The sequence below is a fragment of the Dreissena polymorpha genome, chromosome 1, assembly GCF_020536995.1.
Source record: "Dreissena polymorpha isolate Duluth1 chromosome 1, UMN_Dpol_1.0, whole genome shotgun sequence".
NCBI lineage: Eukaryota > Metazoa > Mollusca > Bivalvia > Myida > Dreissenidae > Dreissena > Dreissena polymorpha.
The window spans coordinates 42,013,854-42,041,455 of record NC_068355.1 but is presented as its reverse complement, the minus strand read 5'-3'; the positions used below and the strand labels follow the sequence as shown (position 1 = coordinate 42,041,455).

Below are 27,602 nucleotides of genomic sequence, written 5' to 3'. Positions count from 1 at the left end.
ACCTAACTGGCGAACCCTGGTCGGAGACTTTCACTGTCATCATGTACAGGGACTTGGTACTTGCATCAACTGTGCCAGCCAATGTGACCCATGCACCCGACATGCTGAAAGCATTATTTGTATTCCCAGTACCAGTGATAGAATACTGGAGTCCGTTAGATCCAGCTTGACCATCATCATCGTCTGAAGTGATGATTTTAATAATGCTTGCGCCAATGTTTGCATTCTCATCTACTACTCCTGTGTAGGAAGACGGATTGATCTCCGGGTAGTTATCATTGACATCGTTGATGGTCAAGGTGAATGTTGTCTCCGCGGTTTTAGCTGCTGCATCACCTTCATGCATGTCTGCAGCAGTAACAGTGAGAGCGTAGGCTGATTTTGCTTCCCTATCCAGTGGCCCTGCAACAATAATTTGACCAAATCTTGGGTTGATTGAAAATCTTCCATCATCATTTCCACTTTTTATGGCATATTGTACGCCACCATGGTTAGAACCCTTATCATCATCATTAGCACTTATTATGACTACAAGGTATCCGCTATTTTCATCCTCATCAACAGTTGCACTGTATGGTTCCCCTTGAAACACAGGAGGTGACTCGTTGACTGGATCAACATATATGACCATTGTCAAGGTTTGTACATGAGGGGCCGGTGCTCCCTGGTCACTGACAAGAACTGTGAGAGTGTACTTGGTGGTTGTCTCATAGTCCAGACTGTTTTTCAATGATACCTTCCCATTTCCACCATTGATTACAAACTTATCTTCATCATTTCCGGAAGCTATGCTAAACAGCAAAGTAGGAGATGCAACAACATCAATGTCCGAACAAACTGGTGAAATAAAATTTGTTCCGATTGATGCTGATTCTAATGCTGTAACCGTATAAACTGCTGCATCACAAGATGGTGAATTATCATTTTCATCATTGATAGTGATGACAATACTAGTGGTGGCAGTCAATGCATGAGCACCGATTCCATCGGCTACGGTGACATTGAGTATGTAGGAAGGAACCAAAGGCGTGTCCCTGTCAATGGCTTTAGACGTCTGAATGATACCGCTCGAGGCGCCGATCACAAATTTCCCGCCAGAGGTGTCTCCAGATATAGAAAATATAAAGCTTGTTTCACCAAAATCAGCATCCGTAGCATTTAGATCATAAATTGTGCTCCCTATTGCAATATTTTCATTGATGGGAACAAAGTATGGCCCTGTGGGGGAAAATGCTGGTGTTTTATCGTTGATATTGGTTACAGAGATTTTGACAGTAACATTAGTGTTATGGGTACCATCCGTAGCGCGTACAACAACATCGTAACTTTGTGTAGTCTCCATGTCAAGAGGTGAGTTTGTAGAAAGAATGCCTGTACCTTGGTCAACAGTAAATATTGCACCACCCGATGTTATGGAATAGGTCACCGTGTTACCAACAGAAGCATCGGCATCTGTACAGCTCAAGGTGAGGACAGATGTGGTTGCTGGAGTGTTCTCTGCAACTGAGCTTGTGTATAATGATGAGGGACAAGACGGGGCCATGTCATTGACATCTGTTACATGGATGCTCACAGTCGCTGTTCCTGTTTGAAATGTTGCCTGTTTATCGACTGCATGTAGCACAAGGGTATAGGTTGTTACTGATTCATAGTTCAGCGTAGTTATGAGTGTAATGTCTCCTGTAGACTGATCAATAGCAAATTTTCCATCATTGTTTCCGCTTGAAATTGAGTAGGAAATAGATGCTGAAATGGACACATGAACTGTTGTAAATTTCTATACATAAATACTTATTTTGCAGATTGTTTTTTAATAAATGCATGTAAAACAGTGATATACAGAGATCATGCTTATGGATTAATGCTGTTTGAATTTGTGGACTGGAGAACAGTGATGGGAAACACCCTTGAATAAATTCGAAAGTAAAATATGTTTCAGTTAATATAGTTAATTATTTACAAATTAATTTTTATACCCCCATTACCATTGGTAATGGGGGCTATATAGGAGTCACTCTGTCGGTCGGTCTGTCGGTCTGTCAGTCGGTCGGTCTGTCTGTCCGTCTGTCTGTCCCAACAATTTCATCATATCTTCACCAAACTTGGTCAGAAGTTGTATCTAGATGATGTCTAGATCAATTCTGAATATGGGTCACACCTGGTCAAAAACTAGGTCACATGGTCACTTAGTGCGTTTTAAACTGAAAGTTTGTCCGGACCATAACTATGTCATTTATCGTTAGATTTTAAAATGACTTGGTACATTTGTTGAACATCATGGGACGGTGTGTCATGCGGAAGAAGTACGTCGATCTCTCCAAGGTCAAGGTCACACTCGGAGTTCAAAGGTCAAAAAGCCCATAAATGGGCGTGTCCGGGCCATTACTTTGTCCTTTTTTGTGAGACTTTAAAATCATTTTCACATTAGTTCACCATCATTGGACGGTGTGTCATGCGAACAAATTACGTCTTTATCTCCAAGGTCAAGGTCACAATTTGAGTTCACAGGTCAAAAAGGCCATAAATGATCTTGTCCGGGTCATAACTATGTCATTCATTGTGAGATTTTAAAATTACTCGGTACATTTGTTCACAATCATTGGACGGTGTGTGATGTGATTACCATTGGTAATGGGGGCTTAAAAGGAGTCACTTTGTCAGTCGGTCGGTCTGTCTCGAAAGTTTGTCCGGACCATAACTATGTCATTTATCGATTTATCTATGTCGATTTTAAAATGACTTGGTACATTTTTTCACTACCATGTACTGTGTTTCATGCGAAAGAAGTACAGCGATATTCTCAAGGTCAAGGTCACACTTGGAGTTCAAATGTCAAAATGCCCATAAATGAGCTTGTCATGGCATTACTGTGTGTCATTTATTGTGAAACTTTAAAATCATTTGGCACATTTGTTCACCATCATTGGAGGGTATGTTATGCGAAAGAATTACGTCAATATTTCCAAGGTCAAGGTAACACTTTGAGTTCAAAGATCAAAATGCCCATAAATGAGCTTGTCCAGGCCATAACTATGTCGTGATGATTTTAAAATCATTTGGCACATTTGTTCACCATCATTGGATGGTGTGTCATGCGAAAGAATTACGTTGATATCTCCAAGGTCAAGGTCAAACTTTGAGTTCAAAGGAAAAAAATGGCCATAAATGATCTTGTGCGGTCCATAACTATGTCGTTCATTGTGAGATTTTAAAATCATTTTGCACATTTGCTCACCATCATTGGACGGTGTGCCATGCGAATGAATTACGTCGATATCTGCAAGGTCACACTTTTAGTTCAAATGTCAAAAATGGCCAAAAATGATCTTGTCCAGGCCATAACTATGTCATTCATTGTGAAATTTTAATTTTTTTTGGTATATGTGTTCACAATCATTGGATGGTGTGTCATGCGAAAAAATTACGTCGATATCTCCAATGTCAAGGTCACACTTTAAGTTTAAAGGTCAACAAGATGCGTTTGTGAAACACAATGTCCCCCTATATGACGTTTGACCTTGAAGGATGACCTTGACCTTGCCCCTCCCACTCAAAATGTGCAGCTCCATGAGATACACATGCATTTCAAATATAAAATTGCTAGCTTCAATATTGCAGAAGTGACATTACATGAGCAATTTTGACAAATATATTTGACCTTGAAGGATGACCTTGACCTTGACGTTTCACCACTCAAAATGTGCAGCTAATGAGATACACATGCATGCCAAATATCAAGTTGCTATCTTCAATATTGCAAAAGTATTAATAAAATAAGCGATTTGGGCCACATATATTTGACCTCTGACCTTGAAGGATGACCTTGACCTTTCACCACTCAAATTGTGCAGCTCCATGAGATACACATGCATGCCATATATCAAGTTGCTATCTTCAATATTTCAAAAGTATTCATAAAATAAGCGATTTGGGCCACATATATTTGACCTCTGACCTTGAAGGATGACCTTGACCTTGACCTTTCACCAATCGAAATGTGCAGCTCCATGAGATACACATGCATGCCAAATATCAAGTTGCTATCTTCAATATTGCAAAAGTATTCATAAAATGAGCGATTTTGGCCACATATATTTGACCTCTGACCTTGAAGGATGACCTTGACCTTTCACCACTCAAAATGTGCAGCTCCATGAGATACACATGCATGCCAAATATCAAGTTGCTATATTCAATATAGCAAAAAAGTTATTGCAAAATGTTAAAGTTGGCGCAAACCAACCAACAGACAAACCAACAGACAGGACAAAAACAATATGTCCCCCACTACTATAGTGGGGGACATAAAAATGGCCATAAATGATCTTGTCCGGGCCATAACTATGTCATTCATTGTGAGATTTTAGAATTACTCGATTCATTTGTTCACTATCATTGGACCGTGTGTCATGCGAAAGAATTACGTAGATATCTCCAAGGTCAAGGTCACACTTTGAGTTCAAAGGTAAAAAATGGCCATAAATGAGCTTGTCCCGGCCATAACGACATGTATGTCATTCATTGTAAGATTTTAAAATGACTCTGTACATTAATTTTTTTTACAGTCAAAATGGCCATAAATGATAATGGCATAATAATTCTTAAAAATTGCCAAAAATTAGCTTCTCTTGTTTTGTAAAGACAGCATGCAAAATATTCTGTGTCAATGCAGCATGTGGGGGTATACATCACGTCTGTGACAAAGCTCTAGTTATAATAATTATTAACAAGAGGCCCATGAGGGCCTGAATTGCTCTACTGGGTGGAATCAATAGGGCCCAAGCCCTTGATAGAATGAACAATCTGAGTAAGTTTTAAACAAACAGACCCAAAATGGGAAATTTATCGCATAAACAAGAAAAAAACGTATAATTTAAACTTCAAATGGCTCCTTTTCAACAATAAGTTGGACAAATTTTCTTCACTCTCAATGGGGTTCTGGCCCTTGATGATATAAAACATCCGTTGAAGTTTCAAAAAGATAGAACTTTATATTTAAACAAACAAGAAATGTGTTTGTCGGAAACACTATGTCCACTATGGCCAGTAGAGCTAAAAAATTATATTGATTCTATTTTCCATACAGCAAGAACTCTTTTGACATTTTATTCCTACTCAGCTATTTTTCATTATCTTTGTTTCAACATACCTGCCAACCCTGTGTCTGCATCTGTTGCGCTTACTTTTCCAACATTAGCGTAACCAGTATTGTTCTCAGCTACATTGAAGTTGTAAATGATTTGTGCAAACACAGGCTTGTTATCATTGACATCTGTTGAATAGAAATAATAGTAAAGAAATATTCTTAAATCTAATCAAATTAAATTTGCTGAATCAAATAAAAGCATTAAAATTTAAATATTATTAAATAATTATTACCATTTTAGCAAAATATATCTTTAAAATAATGTGTGCCTAAAACTTAAATTATAAAAAAATGTAAGATAAGTCTTATATATATATAGCAATTTAATGGTACATTGGTCTAAGTACCAGTAACTGGTTTAAAACACAAAGTGTTTGAGACTTATTTACAAACATCATTTTTTCTGTCAATGCATAGTTTTTGACTATTTGAGCTAAAACAGAAAGATATGTAAAAACATTTAATCAAAGGAAAGTTTTAGAATCAAAGCATGTGTCCAGTTTATCATACCCATCCTATGTTGCCCATATGAATATTGCACAAATGAAATTAAGCATTAAAACTAGACCTACATAGCAAAGGTTGCGAGTGAAACAATTGTATTTCATTGGGACAAGTTAAGCAGATACAACAATTTCACACTCCACCATTGATACAACTGAAAGAATGGAACTCACCTGTAATTGTGACAACAAGTGTTGTTGTCGTGGACAACACAGACGGATTTGTTCCGTTGTCCCTGACTACGATGACCAGTGTGTAGCTGGCAACAGCCTCACGATTGAAACTGATAGTGGTTGTAACCACCCCAGTGGCTGATATAAGAAACTCCCCTCCTGCAATAAAGAGCGGAACAATTGAGCTGCACAGTGTGAAAATTAGGCGTAATGCATGTGTGAAAAGTGTCGTCCCTGATTAGCCTGTGCAGTCCACAGGCTAATCAGGGAGGGCACTTTCAACTTAAACTGTCTTTTTGTTTAGTAGAAACTTTTTTGAAATGAAACAAGAGATGTGTTTGTCAGAAACACAATGCCACCTAATACGCCGCTTTTTTTTAACTTTGACCTTGAAGGATGACCTTGACCTTTCACCACTCAAAATGTGCAGCTCCATGAGATTCACATGCATGCCAAATATCAAGTTGCTATCTTCAATATTGCAAAAGTTATGGGACAGAATGACAACACAGAATGACAGACAGGCCAAAAACAATATACCCCCGATCATTCGATCCGGGGGCATAAAAATTAATAAAAGTAGAAAGTGTCGTCCCAGATTAGCCTGTGTGGACTGCACAGGCTAATCTGGGACGATACTTTACGCACATGCATTAAGCTTTTCCAGACAGAGTCTCAATTTATTCATCAGCGAGGTTGAGGAGTGTACTTATGCAGACCTTTCTGTAAAGTATCGGATAAGTCAGCTTTTATGTTTCATAGCGTATACTTTGCTCCTATTTTGGTAAATTGACAAAATTAAAAACAAGTGTTCCAGATTCGCAAATTTTCGTTGTTGTTTTGTGACACTACGAGGATTGTTTACATAAAGTATAAAATACATCAATCATAGTATGAGCACGGATGGCTGAGTGGTCTAAGCGGTAGACTTTTACTCCAGGGGTCAGTGGTTTGAGCCCAGTTGAGGGTTACTTTTTTTCTTTCTTTAATTTTATTCTTTTTTTTACTAGAGCTTTTTAGATCCAATTTTTACATCTATCAATATAAAGCATTTAATGACAAGCTTCAATGCATGAAAAATCTGTGAAAAGGCCCCTTTAAAGCATGATGGTCATTTTGAACTTACTTAAGCATAAAAAACTAAAAAAGAACAAGGGCTGTTTGTAAAACATGCATGCCCCCCATATAGGCTGTCAGTTGTAGTGGCAGCCATTGTGTGAATACGTTTTTTGGCACTGTGACCTTGACCTTTGACCTAGTGACCTGAAAATCAATAGGGGTCTGTCATCTGCGAGTCATGATCAATGTACCTATGAAGTTTCATGATCCTAGGCGTAAGCTTTCTTGAGTTATCATCCAGAAACCATTTTACTGTGTCAAGTCACCGTGAAATTGACCTTTGACCTTAAAGTCAATAGGGGTCATCTGCGAGTCATGATCAATGAACCTATGAAGTTTCATGATCCTAGGCGTGAGCGTTCTTGAGTTATCATCTGGAAACCATTTTTCTAAGTTGAGTCACCGTGACCTTGACCTTTGACCTGAAAATCAATAGGGGTCATCTGCGAGTCATGATCAATGTACCTATGAAGTTTCATGATCCTAGGCATTAGTGTTCTTGAGTTATCATCAGTAACCATTTAACTATTTCGGGTCACTGTGAAATTGACCTTTGACCTAGTGACCTGAAAATCAATAGGGGTCATCTGCGAGTCGTGATCAATGTACCTATGAAGTTTCATGATCCTAGACATAAGCGTTCTTGAGTTATCATCCGGAAACCATTTTACTATTTCGGGTCACCGTGACCTTGGACCTAGTGACCTGAAAATCAATAGGGGTCATCTGTGAGTCATGATCAATGAACCTATGAAGTTTCATGATCCTAGGCATAAGCGTTTTTGAGTTATCATCCGGAAACCATTTTACTATTTCGGGTCACCGTGACCTTGACCTTTGACCTAGTGACCTGAAAATCAATAGGGGTCATCTGCGAGTCATGATCAATGTACCTATGAAGTTTCATGATCCTAGACATAAGTGTTCTTGAGTTATCATCCAGAAACCATTTCACTATTTCCGGTCAATGTGACCTTGACCTTTGACCTAGTGACCTCAAAATCAATAGGGGTCATCTGCGAGTCATGATCAATGTACCTATGAAGTTTCATGATCCTAGGCCTAAGCGTTCTTGAGTTATCATCCGGAAACGATCTGGTGGACGGACATACGGACGGACGGACAGACATGTGCAAAACAATATACCCCCTCTTCTTCGAAGGGGGGCATAAAAATAACAGGGTAAAGTGAAGATGGTTTGCTGACCTTCATATTTCCTTTATTGATTTAGCTATTTATTTTCAGGGACTTAAATTTGTCTTGGTAAGAAGTGTGTTTAAAATGTACAACTTGTTTACGCATTCATAAAGTATACATAGGAAGTAAACTACAAGGATTTTGTAGAAAGTATCTTAATTCATAACTTTAGGTAAACATTATTTGTTTGATAATTATACTACACCAATTCACTGTTATTTATTGTGCTTTAATCAGATTACATACTGCTTATACACGACAATTGTGTCTCTCTACAAAATACCACATTTTCCCAAAGGTGGCACAAGTATAACAATTTGAAGAAGCATGCAAAAAATTAACAGTAATTACAAGATCATTATTTCATTTATTCATATAAGTGTACCTAATCCGTCCACAGTATAACTGGCTATGACATTGTTTGGCGTGCTGGCGTCAGTGTCAAAACAGTTCAGGTTTGTCACCACACCACCTGTGCCAAAGTCTTCAGGTATGCTGGCTGTGAAGAGGGAGTTGGAACATATCGGAGCGTTGTCATTGACGTCTGTGATTGTGACCGTGACATTGAACTGAGCCGACAAGGGACCTGCAACAAGGAACGGTACATGAACAAGGAATCTTCCTTAATGTATTTTACTAATAAAGTAAACACTTTAAAGTAAAAAAATACAGTTAAACCATCTCTGGTAAGCATCCTTAGTCTGGTATTATTTCAAAACTGTAACTAGGGATTTTCAAGCCTTGTTTTTGGTTTTCAGTACTATGGGTCAGGAGTGGGAACGAAAGAAGGATCAAGGTTCTCTACCCTAATCTATTTATCTCTAGATCTTTCCAATCTTAATTGTTTATAAGAAATGTGATCACTGAACAGCAAGAATTAACAAATCTGTTTCACAACAAATACTGTATAACATCAGTAATGTGGTTGAGCAACAATTTCACAATTACTTTTTTGTAAATGATGCATAAACAGGTTGTTGTCATGAAAACAATAACATGTGTCTGCATAACAGCTGTTAAAACAATACACCATATACAAGTAAATAAAAGAAACATGCAAATATACATTGAGTAAATTTTAAAAAGTTTCTTTAGATTATAAATTCATTTTTTGTCATGGAACAGAAAAGCTTGCTCTTCTCTTTTTTGACAAGTAAGTATTTTAATATAATGTACATTTTATTAATAGCATTAATAAGTTTAACCTTGAATAATTACACAAACACGTACCAGGTGTTTTCCCACCATCTTTTGCCTCAACAACGATCGTATAAGTGGGAGTAGACTCCACATCTAGATTTGCAGCCACTGACACCAGCCCTGAGCTAGGATCAATGGAGAACTTGTTACCTCCCCCTGACACTATCATATACGTTATAACACCATCGGTCCCTTGGTCCCCATCTGTGGCATCAACATCATACACAGACAGGCCCACTGCAGAGTTCTCAGCAATCGATCTTGTACCAGTATTCAAACCACCCGTGAAACTTGGTCTGAGATCGTTATATGGAAGCAAAGAAATAGCTACAGTCGCTGAGGCACTGTTCGTACCATCTCCAACACTAACCACCAGTGAGAATTCCTTAGTGCCCTCATAGTCCAAGTTAGTCCTATCAACAACCGAGATCACAGCAGTTTTACCCGTTCCAGTTACTTCAAATATATTCTCCCCATTGCCTGCTTCAATATTGTAAGTGAATGCTGTACTATCAACATCAGTGATGGTCAAAATAACAACAGTGCTACCAACGGTTGCACTCTCTGACAATTGTACGGCGTATACGCCTGGATGAAACTCTGGGGTACCATCATTGAAATCAGTTACAGTGATAGTTACAGTTGCAGTAGAGCTGCGTTTGCCTGAAACAGTCCCATCATCAGTGGCTACAATAACGATGATGAGAGGTCCTGTAACAGTGTCATAGTCCACTATCTGCGTAAGATATAGGATTCCAGTATTAGGATCAATCTCAAACTCATCCATCGGTGGATCTATTGAGAATTTGATACTGTCAGCGTCTCCATCCGTTGCTGATACTCGAAAGACACTGGTTCCAACGAGTTCGTCTTCTCTAACATTGGCTGAATATGGGGTGCTCCTGAATTGAGGAGAATGCTCATTAACATCTGTTATCTGAACCTCGACAGTGACTGTAGAGGTCAGCTGAGGTGATCCACCATCCTTGACGTAAACTAGCACTGCGTAACTTTGGATGGTTTCAAAATCAAGCACTGCCTGTAGGGAGAGCTGTCCCGTGCTTGCGGATATAGAAAATGGATCATTATTTGATACACCATTTACTGAAAATATTGAATAAGACAGCTGAGCATTGACACCATTGTCTCCATCAGAACAATTTGCCCCAATGTCCAAAATACTAATTCCAGATGGCACTTTGTTTTCAGATAAAATCAACGTCTGCAGCATCAGGCACTCTGGACTGTTGTCATTCACATCTTCAACAGTTATACGCACAGTGGAAGTTCCGGAGCGTTTTGTTACACCGTTGTCCGTGGCTGTGACAGTTAGATCATATTGGCTCAGTTCTTCACGGTCTAGAGGGGCTATCATCTTAACAGCACCAGAAGTTGGGTCTACTTGGAACTTCGATCCAACGTTACCCTGCGTTATGCTGTATGTGAGATCAGCTGAAACATGAATCAGTATAGGGTGCCAGAGTGTAAAAGATATTACGTTTCATGGTATAATCATTTTGCTACTAAACACTTACATGTAGTAAGTCAACTTGTGAACAAGATAAGAATGGAGGAATGTCAAGGACATGTGAACAAAATGCAAGAATTAATTAATATAACAACTAAATGTCTTGTGATCATGTAAAGTCAGTCCACATTTTTTCTTCTATGTTCAGACTTTATTTATTATCAAGTATGAACAAAACATACCTATAATAATGACATAAGCGCCATTTTACTCTCCTTTTTACATACAGGTTAAGCATTAAACTGTTCATTTAATAGATAAATGTTCTGCTGATATATTAGTTCCATACTTAAACCTCAAACAATAGTGAAAAAGAGTTTGGTATGGAAGTCAGGCTTAAAAACAACACCTGCCTTGTTGTGAGAAAACAGGATTTAATGCATTTGTGTAGTGTTGTTCCAGATTAGCCTGTGAAGTTTGCACAGGCTAATCAGAGACAACACTTTCCCCTTCTATGGATATTTTCGTTTCAAGCAAGTCTGATCTTAACAAAAATCCAGTTTAGGAGGAAAGTGTTGTCCCTGATTAGCCTGTGCAGACTGCACAGTCTAATCTGTGAAAACACTTAAAGCATACATTAAGTTCCATTTTCTCAGTGCGAGGCTCATTTGCATGATTTCATACCATTAACGCCCACGTCTGCGTCAGTAGCCAGCACTGTTCCAATCACTGTCCCAATGACAGCATTCTCTGACACAGTCATCACGTAGTTATTGTCAAATGTGGGGCTGTTGTCGTTAGTATCTGAAGGAGGATTTAACAAGAAACTTAGCCAGCAAAACACAAACAATATTCATTTAAAGGGAATGTCATACCTATCTGATTGATAAATTAACATTAACATTTGTCCTATTAGCAAAATTTGGTTTCATATTATTATTTGTTATAAATAAAGTAGTTAATTCCACACAAAAGCACAAATACTATATTTTTGAAGGAATTGAACACCTGAAATACGAATTATATCGACTAGAGATTTAACAAACAAAGATAAGCAATGCCCGTGCATTGCATTGTCAGGATCACAACAGATGAAAACAAGAGATGTGTTTGTCAGAAACACAATGCCCCCTAATGCGCCACTTTTTTTTTGTTGATCTTTGACCTTAAAGGATGACCTTGACCTTGACCTTTCACCACTCAAAATGTGCAGCTCCATGAGATACACATGCATGCCAAATATCAAGTTGCTATGTTCAATATTTCAAAAGTTATTGCAAAACTTTACTGAAAGGTTAAAGTTTTTGGGCACAATGACAGAATGAAGGAATGACAAACAGAAAGAAAGACAGGCCAAAAACAATATACCCCCGATCATTCGATCCGGGGGCATAAAAAAGGTACCACAAATATATCAAAATAATGTTGCATGTACCACTGAGGAAGACAGAGAGGGTGACAGTGGAAGTCTTTGAAGGTGTGCCTGAATCTCTCACTTCAATCTTCAGTGTGTGCGTGGCCTGAGCCTCACGATCTAGTGTGCCCATCAACACATTCACCTGTCCAGTACCCAGAACTATAAAGTGGTTGCCTAGAAACAGCATAAAAACATTGACAGCATGTTATAGAAAAATTAAGGATCTGGAAATCAATAGTTTGCCCAAAACAATGTCAGAGTTAAAATATAGTAATTTTAGAGCATGTATAGCATGTTTTTATATACATGTTGTTTTCATCATGATTGAGAAAAACTGCAATTGATTAGAATTTTAATAATTCCATAACTTAAGGAAGTCTTAACATTTATCAGTTGACAAGTTCTAAGTTCGTTTTTTTTTATGAATTTAATATCTCCTATTTTCAGACCAGACACATCGTTTAATATATAAGTGTTAAAAATATTTAGATAAAGAGGAAACGATGGTCATAAGTTTTGAGCTTAATGAGCTAAATACACACCACTAGAGGGTGCAGCTCTGTCACACCACTAGAGGGTGCAGCTCTGTCACACCACTAGAGGGTGCAGCTCTGTCACACCACTGGAGGGTGCAGCTCTGTCACACCACTAGAGGGTGCAGCTCTGTCACACCACTAGAGGGTGCAGCTCTGTCACACCACTGGAGGGTGCAGCTCTGTCACACCACTAGAGGGTGCAGCTCTGTCACACCACTAGAGGGTGCAGCTCTGTCACACCACTAGAGGGTGCAGCTCTGTCACACCACTAGAGGGTGCAGCTCTGTCACACCACTGGAGGGTGCAGCTCTGTCACACCACTAGAGGGTGCAGCTCTGTCACACCACTAGAGGGTGCAGCTCTGTCACACCACTAGAGGGAGCAGCTCTGTCACACCACTAGAGGGTGCAGCTCTGTCACACCACTAGAGGGTGCAGCTCTGATACACCACTAGAGGAAGCAACTCTGTCACACTACTAGAGGGTGCAGCTCTGTTACACCACTAGAGGGTGCAGCAAGTCACACCACTAGAGGGTGCAGCTCTGTCACACCACTGGAGGGTGCAGCTCTGTCACACCACTAGAGGGTGAAGCTATGTCACACCACTAGAGGGTGCAGCTCTGTCACACCACTAGAGGGTGCAGCTCTGTCACACCACTAGAGGGTGCAGCTCTGTCACACCACTAGAGGGTGCAGCTCTGTCACACCACTAGAGGGTGCAGCTCTGTCACACCACTGGAGGGTGCAGCTCTGTCACACCACTAGAGGGTGCAGCTCTGTCACACCACTAGAGGGTGCAGCTCTGTCACAACACTAGAGGGTGCAGCTCTGTCACACCACTAGAGGGTGCAGCTCTGTCACACCACTAGAGGGTGCAGCTCTGTCACACCACTAGAGGGTGCAGCTCTGTCTTGAAGAAACTAAATGAGCCTCACTCTGAGAAAACGTGGTCAAATGCATGTGAAACAAGAGCACAGCCTTGCGGGTGCAGACCGCTCATCTATTTTCTTTTTAAAGGTGATAGGACTCTCAATTTCTATCACAAAGGAGGGAGGGGTGGAGTGAAGAGGGGTGTATAGTGTGAAGAGGGTGCAGCTCTGTCACACCACTAGAGGGTGCAGCTCTGTCACACCACTAGAGGGTGCAGCTCTGTCACACCACTAGAGGGTGCAGCTCTGTCACACCACTAGAGGGTGCAGCCCTGTCACATCACTAGAGGGTGCAGCTCTGTCACATCACTAGAGGGTGCAGCTCTGTCACACCACTAGAGGGTGCAGCTCTGTCACATCACTAGATGGTGCAGCTTTGTCACATCACTAGAGGGTGCAGCTCTGTCACACCACTAGAGGGTGCAGCTCTGTCACATCACTAGAGGGTGCAGCTCTGTCACACCACTAGAGGATGCAGCTCTGTCACACCACTAGAGGGTGCAGCTCTGTCACACCACTAGAGGGTGCAGCTCTGTCTTGAAGAAACTAAATACAGACCACTAGAGGGTGCAGCTCTGTCACACCACTAGAGGGTGCAGCTCTGTCACACCACTAGAGGGTGCAGCTCTGTCACACCACTAGAGGGTGCAGCTCTGTCACATCACTAGAGGGTGCAGCTCTGTCATACCACTAGAGAATGCAGCTCTGTCACACCACTGGAGGGTGCAGCTCTGTCACACCACTAGAGGGTGCAGCTCTGTCACACCACTAGAGGGTGCAGCTCTGTCACACCACTAGAGGGTGAAGCTCTGTCACACCACTAGAGAGTGCAGCTCTGTCACACCACTAGATAGTTCAGCTCTGTCACATCACTAGAGGGGTGCAGCTCTGTCTTGAAGAAACTAAATACACACCCCTAGAGGGTGAAGCTCTGTCACACCACTAGAGGGTGCAGCTCTGTCACACCACTAGAGAGTGCAGCTCTGTCACACCACTAGAGGGTGCAGCTCTGTCACACCACTAGAGGGTGCAGCTCTGATACACCACTAGAGGGTGCAGCTCTGTCACACCACTAGAGGGTGCAGCTCTGTCTTGAAGAAACTAAATACACACCACTAGAGGGTGAAGCTCTGTAACACCACTAGAGGGTGCAGCTCTGTCACACCACTAGAGGGTGCAGCTCTGTCACACCACTAGAGGGTGCAGCTCTGTCACACCACTAGAGGGTGCAGCTCTGTCTTGAAGAAACTAAATACACACCACTAGAGGGTGAAGCTCTGTAACACCACTAGAGGGTGCAGCTCTGTCACACCACTAGAGGGTGCAGCTCTGTCACACCACTAGAGGGTGCAGCTCTGTCACACCACTAGAGGGTGCAGCTCGGACACACCACTAGAGGGTGCAGCTCTGTCACACCACTAGAGGGTGCAGCTCTGTCACACCACTAGAGGGTGCAGCTCTGTCACATCACTAGAGGGTGCAGCTCTGTCACACCACTAGAGGGTGCAGCTCTGTCACACCACTAGAGGGTGCAGCTCTGTCACACCACTAGAGGGTGCAGCTCTGTCACACCACTAGAGGGTGCAGCTCTGTCACATCACTAGAGGGTGCAGCTCTGTCACACCACTAGAGGGTGCAGCTCTGTCTTGAAGAAACTAAATGAGCCTCACTCTGAGAAAACGTGGTCAAATGCATGTGAAACAAGAGCACAGCCTTGCGGGTGCAGACCGCTCATCTATTTTCTTTTTAAAGGTGAAGGGACTCTCAATTTCTATCACAAAGGAGGGAGGGGTGGAGTGAAAGGGGGTGTATAGTGTGAATGTGTGGACATTTATTACATTATCTTCCAAAAATGCGAAAAATAAATGCAAAAAAAAAACTTTTTTTTTTCGGGGGTGAGGGGGTGGGGGGGATTCTTTGGTGCGATGGTTGGACGGTATTTAAAAAATAAAATAATAAAAATAAATATTTGTGTTTTTTAACCGTTTCAAAAAAAAATAAAATTGAGGGGGTGGGGTGGGGGAGGGGGGTATAGTGTTAGGGTGTGGTGGTCATTTGTGAGATGATCTTAAAAAAAAAAAAAAAAAAATTAAGGGGGGGGGGGGATTCGGGGGGAGGGGGGGAGGGGGGGAAGGCACGGGGGATGGTTTAGGTGGAGTCTATTGTGGTATGTCAGGTAAGAGTAGTTTTGTCAAAGTATCAATCAAATCTAATCATAAATAAAGAAGTTATGGCAATTTAAGCAAAATTTAATAATTTGACCTTGAGAGTCAAGGTCATTCAAAGGTCAAGGTAAAATTCAACTTGCCAGGTACCGTAACCTCATGATAGCATGAAAGTATTTGAAGTTTGAAAGCAATAGCCTTGATACTTTAGAAGTAAAGTGGATCGAAACACAAAATTTAACCATATATTCAAAGTTACTAAGTAAAAAAAGGGCCATAATTCCGTAAAAATGACAACCAGAGATATGCAACTTGTCCTTTTACTGCACCCTTATGATAGTTTGCGAGTGTTCCAAGTATGAAAGCAATATCTATGATACTTTAGGCGTTAAGTGGACCAAAACACAAAACTTAACCAAATTTTCAATTTTCTAAGTAATAAAGGCCCATAATTCCGTCCAAATGCCAGTCAGAGATACATAACTTTGCCTGCACAGTCCCCTTATGATAATTAATAAGTGTTGCAAGTATGAAAGCCATAGCTTTGATACTGTAGGAATAAAGTGGACCTTAACACAAAACTTAACCAAATTTTCAATTTTCTAAGTATAAAAAGGGCACATAATTCTGTCAAAATGCCAGTCAGAGTTACATAACTTTGCCTGCACAGTCCCCTTATGATAGTAAGTGTTGCAAGTATGAAAGCAATAGCTTTGATACTTAAGGAATAAAATGGACCTAAACACAAAACTTAACCAAAATTTTCAATTTTCTAAGTATAAAAAGGGCACATAATTCTGTCAAAATGCACGCCAGAGTTATCTAACTTTGCCTGCCCAGTCCCCTCATATTAGTTAGTAAGTGTACCAAGTTTGAATGCAATAGCATTGATACTTTCTGAGAAAAGTGGACCTAAATGCAAAACTTAACCGGACGCCGACGCCAACGCCGACGCCAAGGTGATGACAATAGCTCATAATTTTTTTTCAAAAAATAGATGAGCTAAAAAGTATTTCCCAGATAGCCTGTGCAGTCAGCAAAGGCTAATCAGAAACAACACTTTCCGCGATTAAGGTATTTTTTGGTTAAAGGAAGTCTCTTCTGAGCAAAAATTCAATTTAAGAGTAAACTGTCATCCCTGATAAGCCTGTGTGGACTACACAGGCTAACCTGGGACGACACTTTACGCACATGAATTAAGCCCTTTTTTCTTAGAGAGAGGCTCAAATGCAGTTTAGTAAAACTATTAATTGTTTTAGTCATGATACTTTGACATATTGACATAAACCTGTATTTCCACTACTAATGGAGTATCCAGAAATGTTGTTTCCAGTGGCGTCCCCATCGGAGCAGGTCAACTGAGCTACCAAGGTCGACATCGAGGAATCTTCAGGGATAGTGGATACATACACCATCTGGGTGCAACTTGGGTAGAGGTCGTTCACATCTGTCACTGAGACTGCGAGGCTGTAGGTAGCAGTTTTTGCAGCTGAAGAAAAATATTAGAAATGAAAAGAAGAGTTTAGAAATATGTTTAACACTATCTGCTTATAATGAGATTATTCTGCCTTTTCAATCAGGAAAACCATTGTGTTTTTAGATCAAAATGTATTCTGATAAAAGCGGACATGCTTTTTTATTCAACCCAGCTGGATTTTATAAATATTGGTGAGACAAAACAAGGAAAGGGAATTTAACCATTTTGTAATTCCTCTTAATGTCTCTCAATCTACATTCAGAGTAGTTAGACCCTTTCTTCAAGAGTGCATTCTTAACAAATAATTAGAGAATTTAAAATTTTCATAATACCTGGTGTCTTTCCTGCATCAGCGGCTAGAACTGTTATTTCATAGAGACTTTGTGTTTCCCGATCAAGACTTGCACTCAATGTCACGACGCCCGTTGTTGGGTTCAAGACGAACTTCCCACTTCCATTATTAGTCACACTGAAAATACTGTACGTTATGGCACCATCGCTACCTTTATCCCCATCCGTAGCTTGCACTGTGTCGATTACATGGCCAATTGCACCGTCTTCTGAAACGCTAACAGTTTGAGTTGCTGTGTTAAGGACCGGCGTGAAATCATTATAGCTGGATACTTCAATAGCTACGGATGCTGTGCCTTTGTTATTGCCGGGATCAGAAGCTTGTACCACAAGTAAATAGCCGTTGGCCTTCGTGTCATAGTCAAAGTTCGATGTATCAGCAAGAAGTAATTTTCCAGTTGTGTCCACAGTGAAACAATTATCCATGTTCCCACTTAGGATACTGTAGGTGAAGACGGTGTCGTCAATGTCAGCAACATTTAGTTGCAGCACAGTGTGGGTGGCTGCAGTGTTTTCTGGTAAAACGGCCGAATAAACCCCGGGATTAAAAACTGGAACCCCATCATTAAAGTTAGTAACTGTAAAACTTACAGTTTCTGAGGTTGAATTTGGTGTAGCTCCATTGTCAGTGGCCACTACGGTAAAATTGATTAGTTTTGATGCCAAGGAATCGTAATCTATTGCTTGAATAGTATATATGTTGCCCGTGACTGCATCCATCTCAAAATATGTGTTAGAGGGATTGATCTTGTATGTGACAGTCTGAGAAGAATCAGCATCACTTGCTTGTATTCTGTATACTGAGGCTCCAACAGCGGTTGTTTCTGGAACGTTATGTCTATAAGGATTACCTTGGAAGACTGGATTAAACTCGTTCACATCTATAAGGTCAACAATTAGTGTGAGGGTTGAAGACAGAGAGGGCGTTCCTCCATCTTTCACATTGATCAAAATATTATAGGAGCTTACATCTTCAAAGTTCAAGACGGTGGTAGCTGCTGTTGAAACGGTCCCTGCATTAGCATCTACTATGAATATGGTGCTAGCAGCATTGCCGTTTATGGATTCTATCGAGAAGGTTAACAGTTTATTGATACCGGAATCTGCATCAGTACAAGGGAATGTAAACACAGCAGTTGAGCCAGAGGTGCTTTCGGGTATTTCCAGAGATTTCAAGACTGGGGAACATGAAGGTTTGTTGTCGTTGAAGTCAGTGACGGTGAGGGACACAGTTACATCATCTGTCAAGCTCGTTGTTCCACTGTCAGTAGCCCTAACTGTCAGTGTGTAGACTTTATTTGTGCCCATTGTGTCATAGTCAATAGCATTAACAAGAATTAGATCCCCCGACGAAGAGTCAATTTCAAATCGGTTGTTTGTATTGCCGGCAAAGATGCTGTATACTACTTTTCCTGTAATAACAATAATAAATATCAAGTGACATTAAAAAAATAATTTTTTGATACATTATAATGTTTAAATACTAATTAGACTTTTGCAACAAAGCTTTGCTAATGTCAATAAGTTTGAAATTATGAACACATACTGTTATCAATTTAAATATAAATTATCTTCAACATTTATTGATTAATGTATTTGCAGTTGTATTGAACCTAGAGGAAAATGTATTGGTTTATTTTATCTTAGACAAGTTTCTACTTGTAGCATTTTCAATTGTTACAAACACATATCGAAAAATGTACCACATACATGAGTATCATTTACTTTTTCCCAGTTTTATTTTTATTTCCAAAATATCCCCAAGCCTTATTCCCCAGTGTATCATATAAGCATGCAACCATTATAAGCAAGAAATATTACCAGCGTTGCCCTGATCGGGATCTGTAGCTGTGACCTTTATCAATGAGCTGCCAATGCCTTTATTTTCTGCCACTGTTGCCTCATACGATGCCGCTGTAAACATTGGTGGTTCGTCGTTTTCGTCTGTAAAGAAAATAATGAGTAACGATAACTGTAATTGTGATTATTATAGTTATTATAACATAAAAAATACAGAATTATCAGTCAAGATGTTCATATTCCCAGAGATGGATACACAAAGAATGATAGGTTAGTGTTGAAAATGTATAATAATGTATAACAATTCCTATGACGTCAGGAGGGGTATAATTAAATTCACTCACAAATGGCTTTGAGGAAATATACAAATTTGTGACAAATTTACGATCTCTCTATTATTGTATGGTTAAATAAGTGCATGCAAAACCACCCACCTGATACAACAACAACAACCGTTGTGCTCCCTATTAAGGCTGTTGTCCCGCCATCCATTACTCGAACAACCATGGTATAACTCGGTGTCATTTCTCTGTCCAATATAATCTGAGTGGTGATCAGGCCAGTATTGGAGATTTTAAAAGCTCCTCCTTAAACAATAAGTATTTGGAAACATCAGATCTTGAATTTAAAAAATCGTTCCAAATACTAACCTATTTTAAAAACTTAAAAAGTCTCAATATTTGAGCTGTAAGCTTGTAAGATTTTTCTTTTCAGGGACACAGGTTGGAATCCCAACAAAGGAAAACAACATTTTTCATAATAAGCACACGCATTCCATGGTATTTTCTGTTAAATCTATAAACAAATCATTTGTCATACCAGGATCAAATGAAAGTGCATACTTTGGACTAGACATGAATCTGTCAAAATAAAAAGTTGACTTTTAGGGTCTATTATCTTGATGCAGAAGTTAATGATATAGGCTACAGCTTTCAAGGGAAAAGCCTACGTGGTTTTAAATTTAAAGAAATTTTGAATCCATACTTTTATCAGAAAATCTTTGTTAATAAGGACCATAATACAGTCAAATTTGAAAATATAAATACATTGAATTTTGTTTCTGTTTTATGGTAGGATTATTGATCATACTGGTAAATAAATATGAATTATCAGAAACTATTTATTTTTTATTTGTGTGAGTTTGCTCAACCCAAATTTTAAAGAATTTTGTCTGGAGGCTTTAATATGTGATGTCAGACATACAGAATAGTAATTGGTTGTAACACTTAGCATCACAGGCCATGTTATTTAAATTCTTCGACCTAAAATTACGGTCACTGTAGATAACTGGCATGTTATTGTTTAAGCAGAGACAATTGTGCAAATATTTGCTAGAAAAACTTTAATTCACAGGTAATGAAAATAAGAAATCCACAATTGTAAGATTCATCAAGATTCAACAAAATGCCAGACTTTATGAATCCACACATTGTAATGTCAAGGAAATTAAACAAATCTAAACTTCATCAACTCTTTTCTTCACTCTAGCCCAAATTACCTGTATTTCCAGAGGAAATTATATATGTTGTGATGTCCTTGTTGGGCGATGTTTTATCCCCGTCAGTACATGTGAGCTGTACAACACTGACATCAGTTTGAGCCAATTCACTTATGGTGGCGCTGAACAGTGAGGGACTGCACACGGGTGTCATATCATTCACATCATCAATATTCACAGTCAAAATGTAGTCAGCAGACAGGGAGTCTACAAACAATAATAGCTACATTGCCTGTGCATGATCATTATGGTGCATGATCATAAATATATAGCAATGTTTGAATAAAATATCTTCTAAATGAAAATCCAGTTAAGGCAGAAAGTGTCATTCCTGACAAGCCTGTGCAGACTTCACAGGCTTATCTGGGACAACACTTTATGCACATGCATTAAGCAAAATGTACAATAATACTATTCTCATGAACGCTATTACGTGTAAAAAAATATCATGTATTTATTTGTACAAGTTGATTCAAAGGTATCACAAGTGGCTGTGAAAAACTCTTCAATTGCCACAGCATAATTATCTTTATTTTAATTATCTGAACAAATTCTGTCAAAGTAATGAGTACTTTGCAAGACATGTCAACTTCCTTTCTATATAAATGATTACAAAATGCTTTAATGAGAAAGAATGCTATAAATATACATTTCAGCCTCGCCCTATAGAGTATTTAATGCATGTGCTTAAAGTGTCGTCCAAGAATGCCTGTGCACAGCTTATCAGGGACACTTTCTGCTTTTAAGGAATTTTTCGTGTTTAGGAATGATTTTCTTAGTGATAATTCAGTTACGGTGGAAAGGATTGTCTTTAATAAGCCTGTGCACATGCATTAAGCCCCTTTTTGAAGAGCAAGGCTCAATTAAATGTGTCTTGTTCTGTGAAAGCTGGTCATAATGCATGTGTGTAAAGTGTCGTCCATGATTAGCCTGTGCAGTCCGCACAGGCTAATCATGGACGACACTTTCCGCTTTTATGGTATTTTTAGTTTCAAGGAAGTCCCTCCTTACCGAAAATCAAGTTAAGGCGGAAAGTGTCGTCCCTGATTAGCCTGTGCGGACTGCACAGGCTAATCTGGGACGACACTTTACGCACATACATTATGCCCAGCGTTCACAGAACAAGACACAAATAATAGCCAAACCACACACTTGGATTGGTACCCCCATCCCTGGCTGTGATTGTGATGGTATAACTTGTGGTCCCTTCAGCGTTCAGAGACTGTCCCACTAGAGTGACCTCCCCACTGGTGGGATGAACAGCAAACAGGTTCGCTGCATTTCCCGCCGTGATAAAATATGTGATTTTCCCATCATTCCCATGATCAGCGTCAGTTGCTGCCACTGTGACGATTGATGTACCGGACAGAGAGTTTTCTGGTATGTGTTTTGTGGAGCTTGTATCACTACCAAAAGATGGCGCATGGTCATTATAGTTTGATACTGAGATGACTACAGTTGCCGTGGCAATGTTTGAGGTATCAGAACAATGTACAACTAGTGAGTAACTTTTGACATTTGAGTCGTAGTTAAGATTTACGACATTGTTGACAACAATTTTCCCAGAGTTTTCAATTCTAAACACACTGTCGCCATTGCCTGAATTGATGCTATAAGCAAGAGTGGTGTTGTCTGTGTCACTGTCATAAGCTGTAACAGTTGTAACCAGAGTTCCAAAAGCATCATTTTCATTTATTGTTGCTATGTACACAGCTGGGCTGAAGACAGGTACGCCATCATTAACGTTGTTAACAGTAATCGTGATTCCAGCACTGGAGCTTTTTCCGCCATTGTCAACCGCGTTTACAGTCAGTGAATACACAGACACTGTTTCTCTGTCAAGCAATCCAGAAAGGTATAATATTCCTGTAACTGCATCGAGTCCAAACACGCTACTGGCAGGATTCAAAGAATATATGACAGTATCATCAGTGTCAACATCTGTGGCTTTGATTACAGCTAATGACGCTCCAATGCTTGTACTTTCCAGCACGGCCACGTTGTAAGGTGTGTTTGTAAATACTGGAGTATATTCATTGAAGTCTGTGATCACAACATTAATGGTGGCAGTTCCTGACAATGCTGGGGTGCCACGATCAGTCACAACAATCACAACCTTTTTCAATTTTTCTGTCTCGTAATCAAGTGAAGCTGTATTAAGATCCAATTTCCCAGTGGCATCAATAATGAAAGGCATTGTGGTAGCTACACCATTCACAGAAACAATAGCATAGCTCAGCACCCCTCCATTCCCACTGTCACTGTCAGTGCAGTTGACAAAGCCTATGTTTGTACTAATTGGAGAATTTTCCGGCATAGAAATGGTCTGTAAAGTTGGTGCACATGTGGGACGTACATCATTTTCATCCTTCACATTTATGTCAACTGTTGTGTTACCAGTGAGTTTAGTGGTTGGGTCCCTGTCTATGGCATGCAAGGTCAGCTGGTAGGTTGATTTTGTTTCAAAGTCCAAGGCTTTCACTATACGGATTTGACCAGTGTTGGCGTCAATAGAAAACTTGGAGTCAGTGTTCCCGCTAAATATTGTATATTCAAAAGAACCTGCAATAAGAACATAACCATATATTAAATACTTGACAATTTTACCAAGTAGATCAATTAATATCTTCCTTACGCACTAGAAGGTATCCATTTTCATAGACTTTCAATTTTTTGTTTTAAACTTAATTTGTGATGAAAATTTGCCTTGACATCATTACTAGTTTTGAATATTGTTTGCATACAAATATTTCTTTAGGAACTGGTAATTCAACCAGTTTAATTCAACAATATAATTAAGCTTCAAACTTACACTTTACTTCAGCTACAAACTTATGCTATAAATAAACTTATAACTTACGCTTTAATTAACCTTCAAACTGACACTGACAATAAAAGTTCATGCAAGGTGACTTTACAGTCTGAATTGCATTTTTCAAGTGTGCAAATTGACCATGACATTGGGTTTTGTTAAACAACCACAATCATCTGAAAAATTGCTGAATAAATACTTAGTAATTAGTAGAGATAATCATCCAAAATATATCCATGCCAGTGACTTGCCTGCTAATCCAGTATCATCATCGGTAGCTGTGACTGTCCCAACCAATGTATTTATGGCCACATTTTCGCTGATATCAAATGCAAATGTTGCAGGGTTGAAAGTTGGAGTTTTGTCATTTACATCTGAAACATACTAACATGATTATTTACAGCATTAATCATTGACATGGCACATTTGAATCGAGTAAATCATGTATTCACATGGTATAATACAAATTTGCTTGGTCACAAAATGAGTCAGATGTATGTTTATGATTTTTATGGAACTAATAAGCATATGCATATGGTTAGTTCTCTTGAAAAAGTTAGAATTTTTTTATTTTAGTCTGGGAGCTTTTTATTTTGTATACAGAGAAATCTTCAGCATATAGAACACTTTAACTGTTAACAGTGAACATGGTGTCATGAATATGGTGTCTGCTTAGAGACCAGGAGGTCTCTGATTAGATCCCCACTGAGGGAGTCTCCCCCATAGACACTAAGTTCTGGTTCTACCTAAGAAAAGGACTCTTTACACGCATTTAAAGTCTCCCTTCTCACCCGAAAGCAGCACAGTCAGTGTAGCAGTTGTTGTTAGACCCCCACCATCTCTCACAGCGATTAGCACTTTGTATGTAGGAGTTGTCTCCCTGTCCAACACGGCACCTGCTGCCACGGTAACAGCACCGGTCGTTGAGCCAATGGCAAACTGTCCAGCACCGTCTGGTTGAGATACAGAATGTCTTGAAATTAGCCTTGTTCTTGGAAAACTGGGATAATTGTATGTGCGTAAAGTGCTGCCCCAGATCAGCCTGTGCAATCCACACAGGCTAATCAGTGATAAAACTTTCCACTTTAATGGATTTTTTTGTTTCTAGAAGACTCTTCTTTCCATAAATCCAATTTAAGCGGAAAGTTTCATCCATGATTAACCTGTGCAGACTGCATTAAGCCCAGTTTTCCCAGAACAAGCCGAAGAAATAACTATTGTGTAGTATTTGATATGTACAAAGGCTCATCCAAACATACTGTGAAACCAATACTATTCATCGGACACAATTTTATGTGGATTTTTGTGGCCCCTCTCAACCGAAAAATCAAATGTAAAACAAACTTTTCAGTCCAAAGTCTTATATCAGCCTTTATTCAATAATCCAAAAATTTAAGATAAAAAGGAAATGCCAGCTTTTAAAATAAACACAAATACCGGTAAATGAGTGAACATCTTCAGTAATTGTGTATTTATTACTGAAATAATGCTCAAATGTATAAAAAAAGATCTGATCACAAATCTAGAACTTTGTCAAAAATCAAAGTACTAACAGTACTGGTGTGACGATGCTTTTGAAGAGGATGGATATAAAAGCATTAATTTAAGTTGATCTACATCATCACAATTGTGTATGTGGGTACGAAAAAAAAATTTGGGAACAAAAAAATTATGCCCCCAGAAAAATTTGGTTACGAAAAAATTGAGTAGGAAAAAAAATGGGTACGAAAAAAAAATTGGGTACGAAAAAAAATTGGGTATGAAAAAAATTTGGGAACAAAATAAATGGGTAGGAACAAAAAATTGGGTATGACAATATTTTGGTACTGAAAAAAAAATTGGGGGTACGGGGACATAGTACCCCTGGGGAACTTGACCCACAATCGCACATTCTTGGCCCTTTCCGTCAAACATCGGATAAGTACCTCGAAGGCAATAGTATGAATACACATTTATGGCGTACCATTTGGGTTGAAAGTCAACAAGACCTAGTCGGTAAAAAGATAAAAAATTTGTACAAAATTGTAATTCGACGTTCAGTCTTTACTGAACCTTGAGTGTTTGCCAATCAGAAGACGCCTTACATATGTTGCTTTTAGAGATATTTGACATTGAACATTATTATTATTATTATTATTATTATTATTTATACCAAATTATGCGACTATCGACCGCTAACTTATAGATATTGAGCGTATTTATTGAACATTATTATTATTATTTATACCAAATTATGCGACTATCGACCGCTAACTCATAAATATTGTGCGTATTTATTGACCTGGCGTGGCGGAATTAACCTCTGACTTATGCAAATAATGGTTAACACAAAATACAACCAAACCAGGGAGGTTATTACACATGTATACATTTTTAATCCCGTAATAATTTGGTAACTGTTTGGTAACCGTTGGGAATTTTCTGCACAGTAATGCGCTGGACCGTGATATTCCGCCACGCATGGTCAATGTATACTCACAATATGCTTGATAATTTTATTTTTTAACAAGGTAACCTTGAATCTTCTTCAAATCGGTATATAATCTATTTCAATGCATTAAATACTCAAAACTTCTTTGTAAATTATTTTTTTCAATTTTGATATTTTTATTTATTTTGTCCTCAATTAAAAAAAGAGATTTTAAACATTTATTATGAATAATTCTGAAGGAAAAGCGGCTCATGAGACAAGTGTTTTGATCGGCTGTAATGAAAATTTGTACGTCGAAGTACAAACATGTACGTCGAAGTACAAATTGTACTTCGACGTACACATTTATACTTTGAAGTGTATTTCATTCTGTACGTCGAAGTACAATTTTTGTACTTCAACATAGATATTGTACGTCAAAGTACATTTCTCTTGTCACCAAGTAGGTCTCGTTGACTTTTGACCCAAATGGTACGCCATACACATTTCGTAAGCGGTAATGCAGTCCTACCTATGCACGTCAAAATGTAAGAAAAATATGTAAACAAAGTGATAGCCTGTCAGGAATGTTTGAATTAATGAAGAAAATCGTGTATTGATGTAAGTTTATTGAAGAAATGTTCAGAAAATATGTTAAATAAGCAATAGTGATAATGTTTTTGCTGGCATGAGAGGGCGATTACACTCAATGTGTTCACATTTTTTACCATAGACTTTGCCAATGACCTTTATAGTATGGGTGGCTTTGTTATTATTTATTGCTATTATGTAACTGCATGATTGTGTATATGTTTACAATACACAAAGCATAAATAATCATATAAATACACTGATTGAGCTTATAATAATCTGAGAACTATAGCCAGATCAATAAAGTACATAAAATAAATTTTTTTGTCCTGATTTCATGAAGACTTTATAATTATGCACATAGATATGGGTTGATCCACAAATGAAAAGTTATTTTGATCTGTGTTCGGTGCAGCTCTTTTTCCATGACTGTGAAAGTTAAACTTTCATGTGAAAAGGATGTCAATTTTTTTCTGAATTATTTCATTCAACCATTAAATAAAATGAACTGTTCTGCATATAATTTGGCATTTTGATAAGTGTTTGTTAGGTGATCAACAGGAGATGACCAGGGTGCCAGAGAAAAGGGGTATACATTTGAGATCTGGTCAGGGCTCATTGTAAAAGTGGTTAAATGGTAAACATTTTATATCTGGCCAGTGCTCAAGAGAAAATGTGTACATTTCAGAAAATTTTACCATTTAAAAATGTTTTAATACCGCTTGACTAAGGCTCCTAATTCATCTAGCATGAACGCTTGTACTATATCTTTTTAACACTAAAAAATAATATTCAATGTACAAATTTTA

General features: G+C 38.9%; 1 protein-coding gene across 1 annotated transcript in view; it reads right to left on the bottom strand.

Moving 5' to 3' along the window:
* The window catches only part of LOC127878009 (protocadherin Fat 4-like), a 59,337-nt gene that overhangs the window by 19,474 nt on the left and 12,261 nt on the right, over window positions 1-27,602 (bottom strand). The window contains exons 5-19 of the mRNA XM_052424373.1: window positions 24,584-24,745; window positions 24,044-24,166; window positions 22,133-23,542; window positions 20,981-21,187; window positions 19,917-20,069; window positions 19,504-19,626; window positions 17,664-19,094; window positions 17,143-17,343; window positions 12,243-12,398; window positions 11,492-11,611; window positions 9,370-10,791; window positions 8,525-8,725; window positions 5,824-5,982; window positions 5,150-5,272; window positions 3-1,746 (exon numbers count right to left, since the gene is read on the bottom strand). Of these exons, the coding sequence (XP_052280333.1) occupies window positions 3-1,746; window positions 5,150-5,272; window positions 5,824-5,982; window positions 8,525-8,725; window positions 9,370-10,791; window positions 11,492-11,611; window positions 12,243-12,398; window positions 17,143-17,343; window positions 17,664-19,094; window positions 19,504-19,626; window positions 19,917-20,069; window positions 20,981-21,187; window positions 22,133-23,542; window positions 24,044-24,166; window positions 24,584-24,745 (7,735 nt within the window). The remainder of the gene's footprint in view (window positions 1-2; window positions 1,747-5,149; window positions 5,273-5,823; window positions 5,983-8,524; window positions 8,726-9,369; window positions 10,792-11,491; window positions 11,612-12,242; window positions 12,399-17,142; window positions 17,344-17,663; window positions 19,095-19,503; window positions 19,627-19,916; window positions 20,070-20,980; window positions 21,188-22,132; window positions 23,543-24,043; window positions 24,167-24,583; window positions 24,746-27,602) is intronic.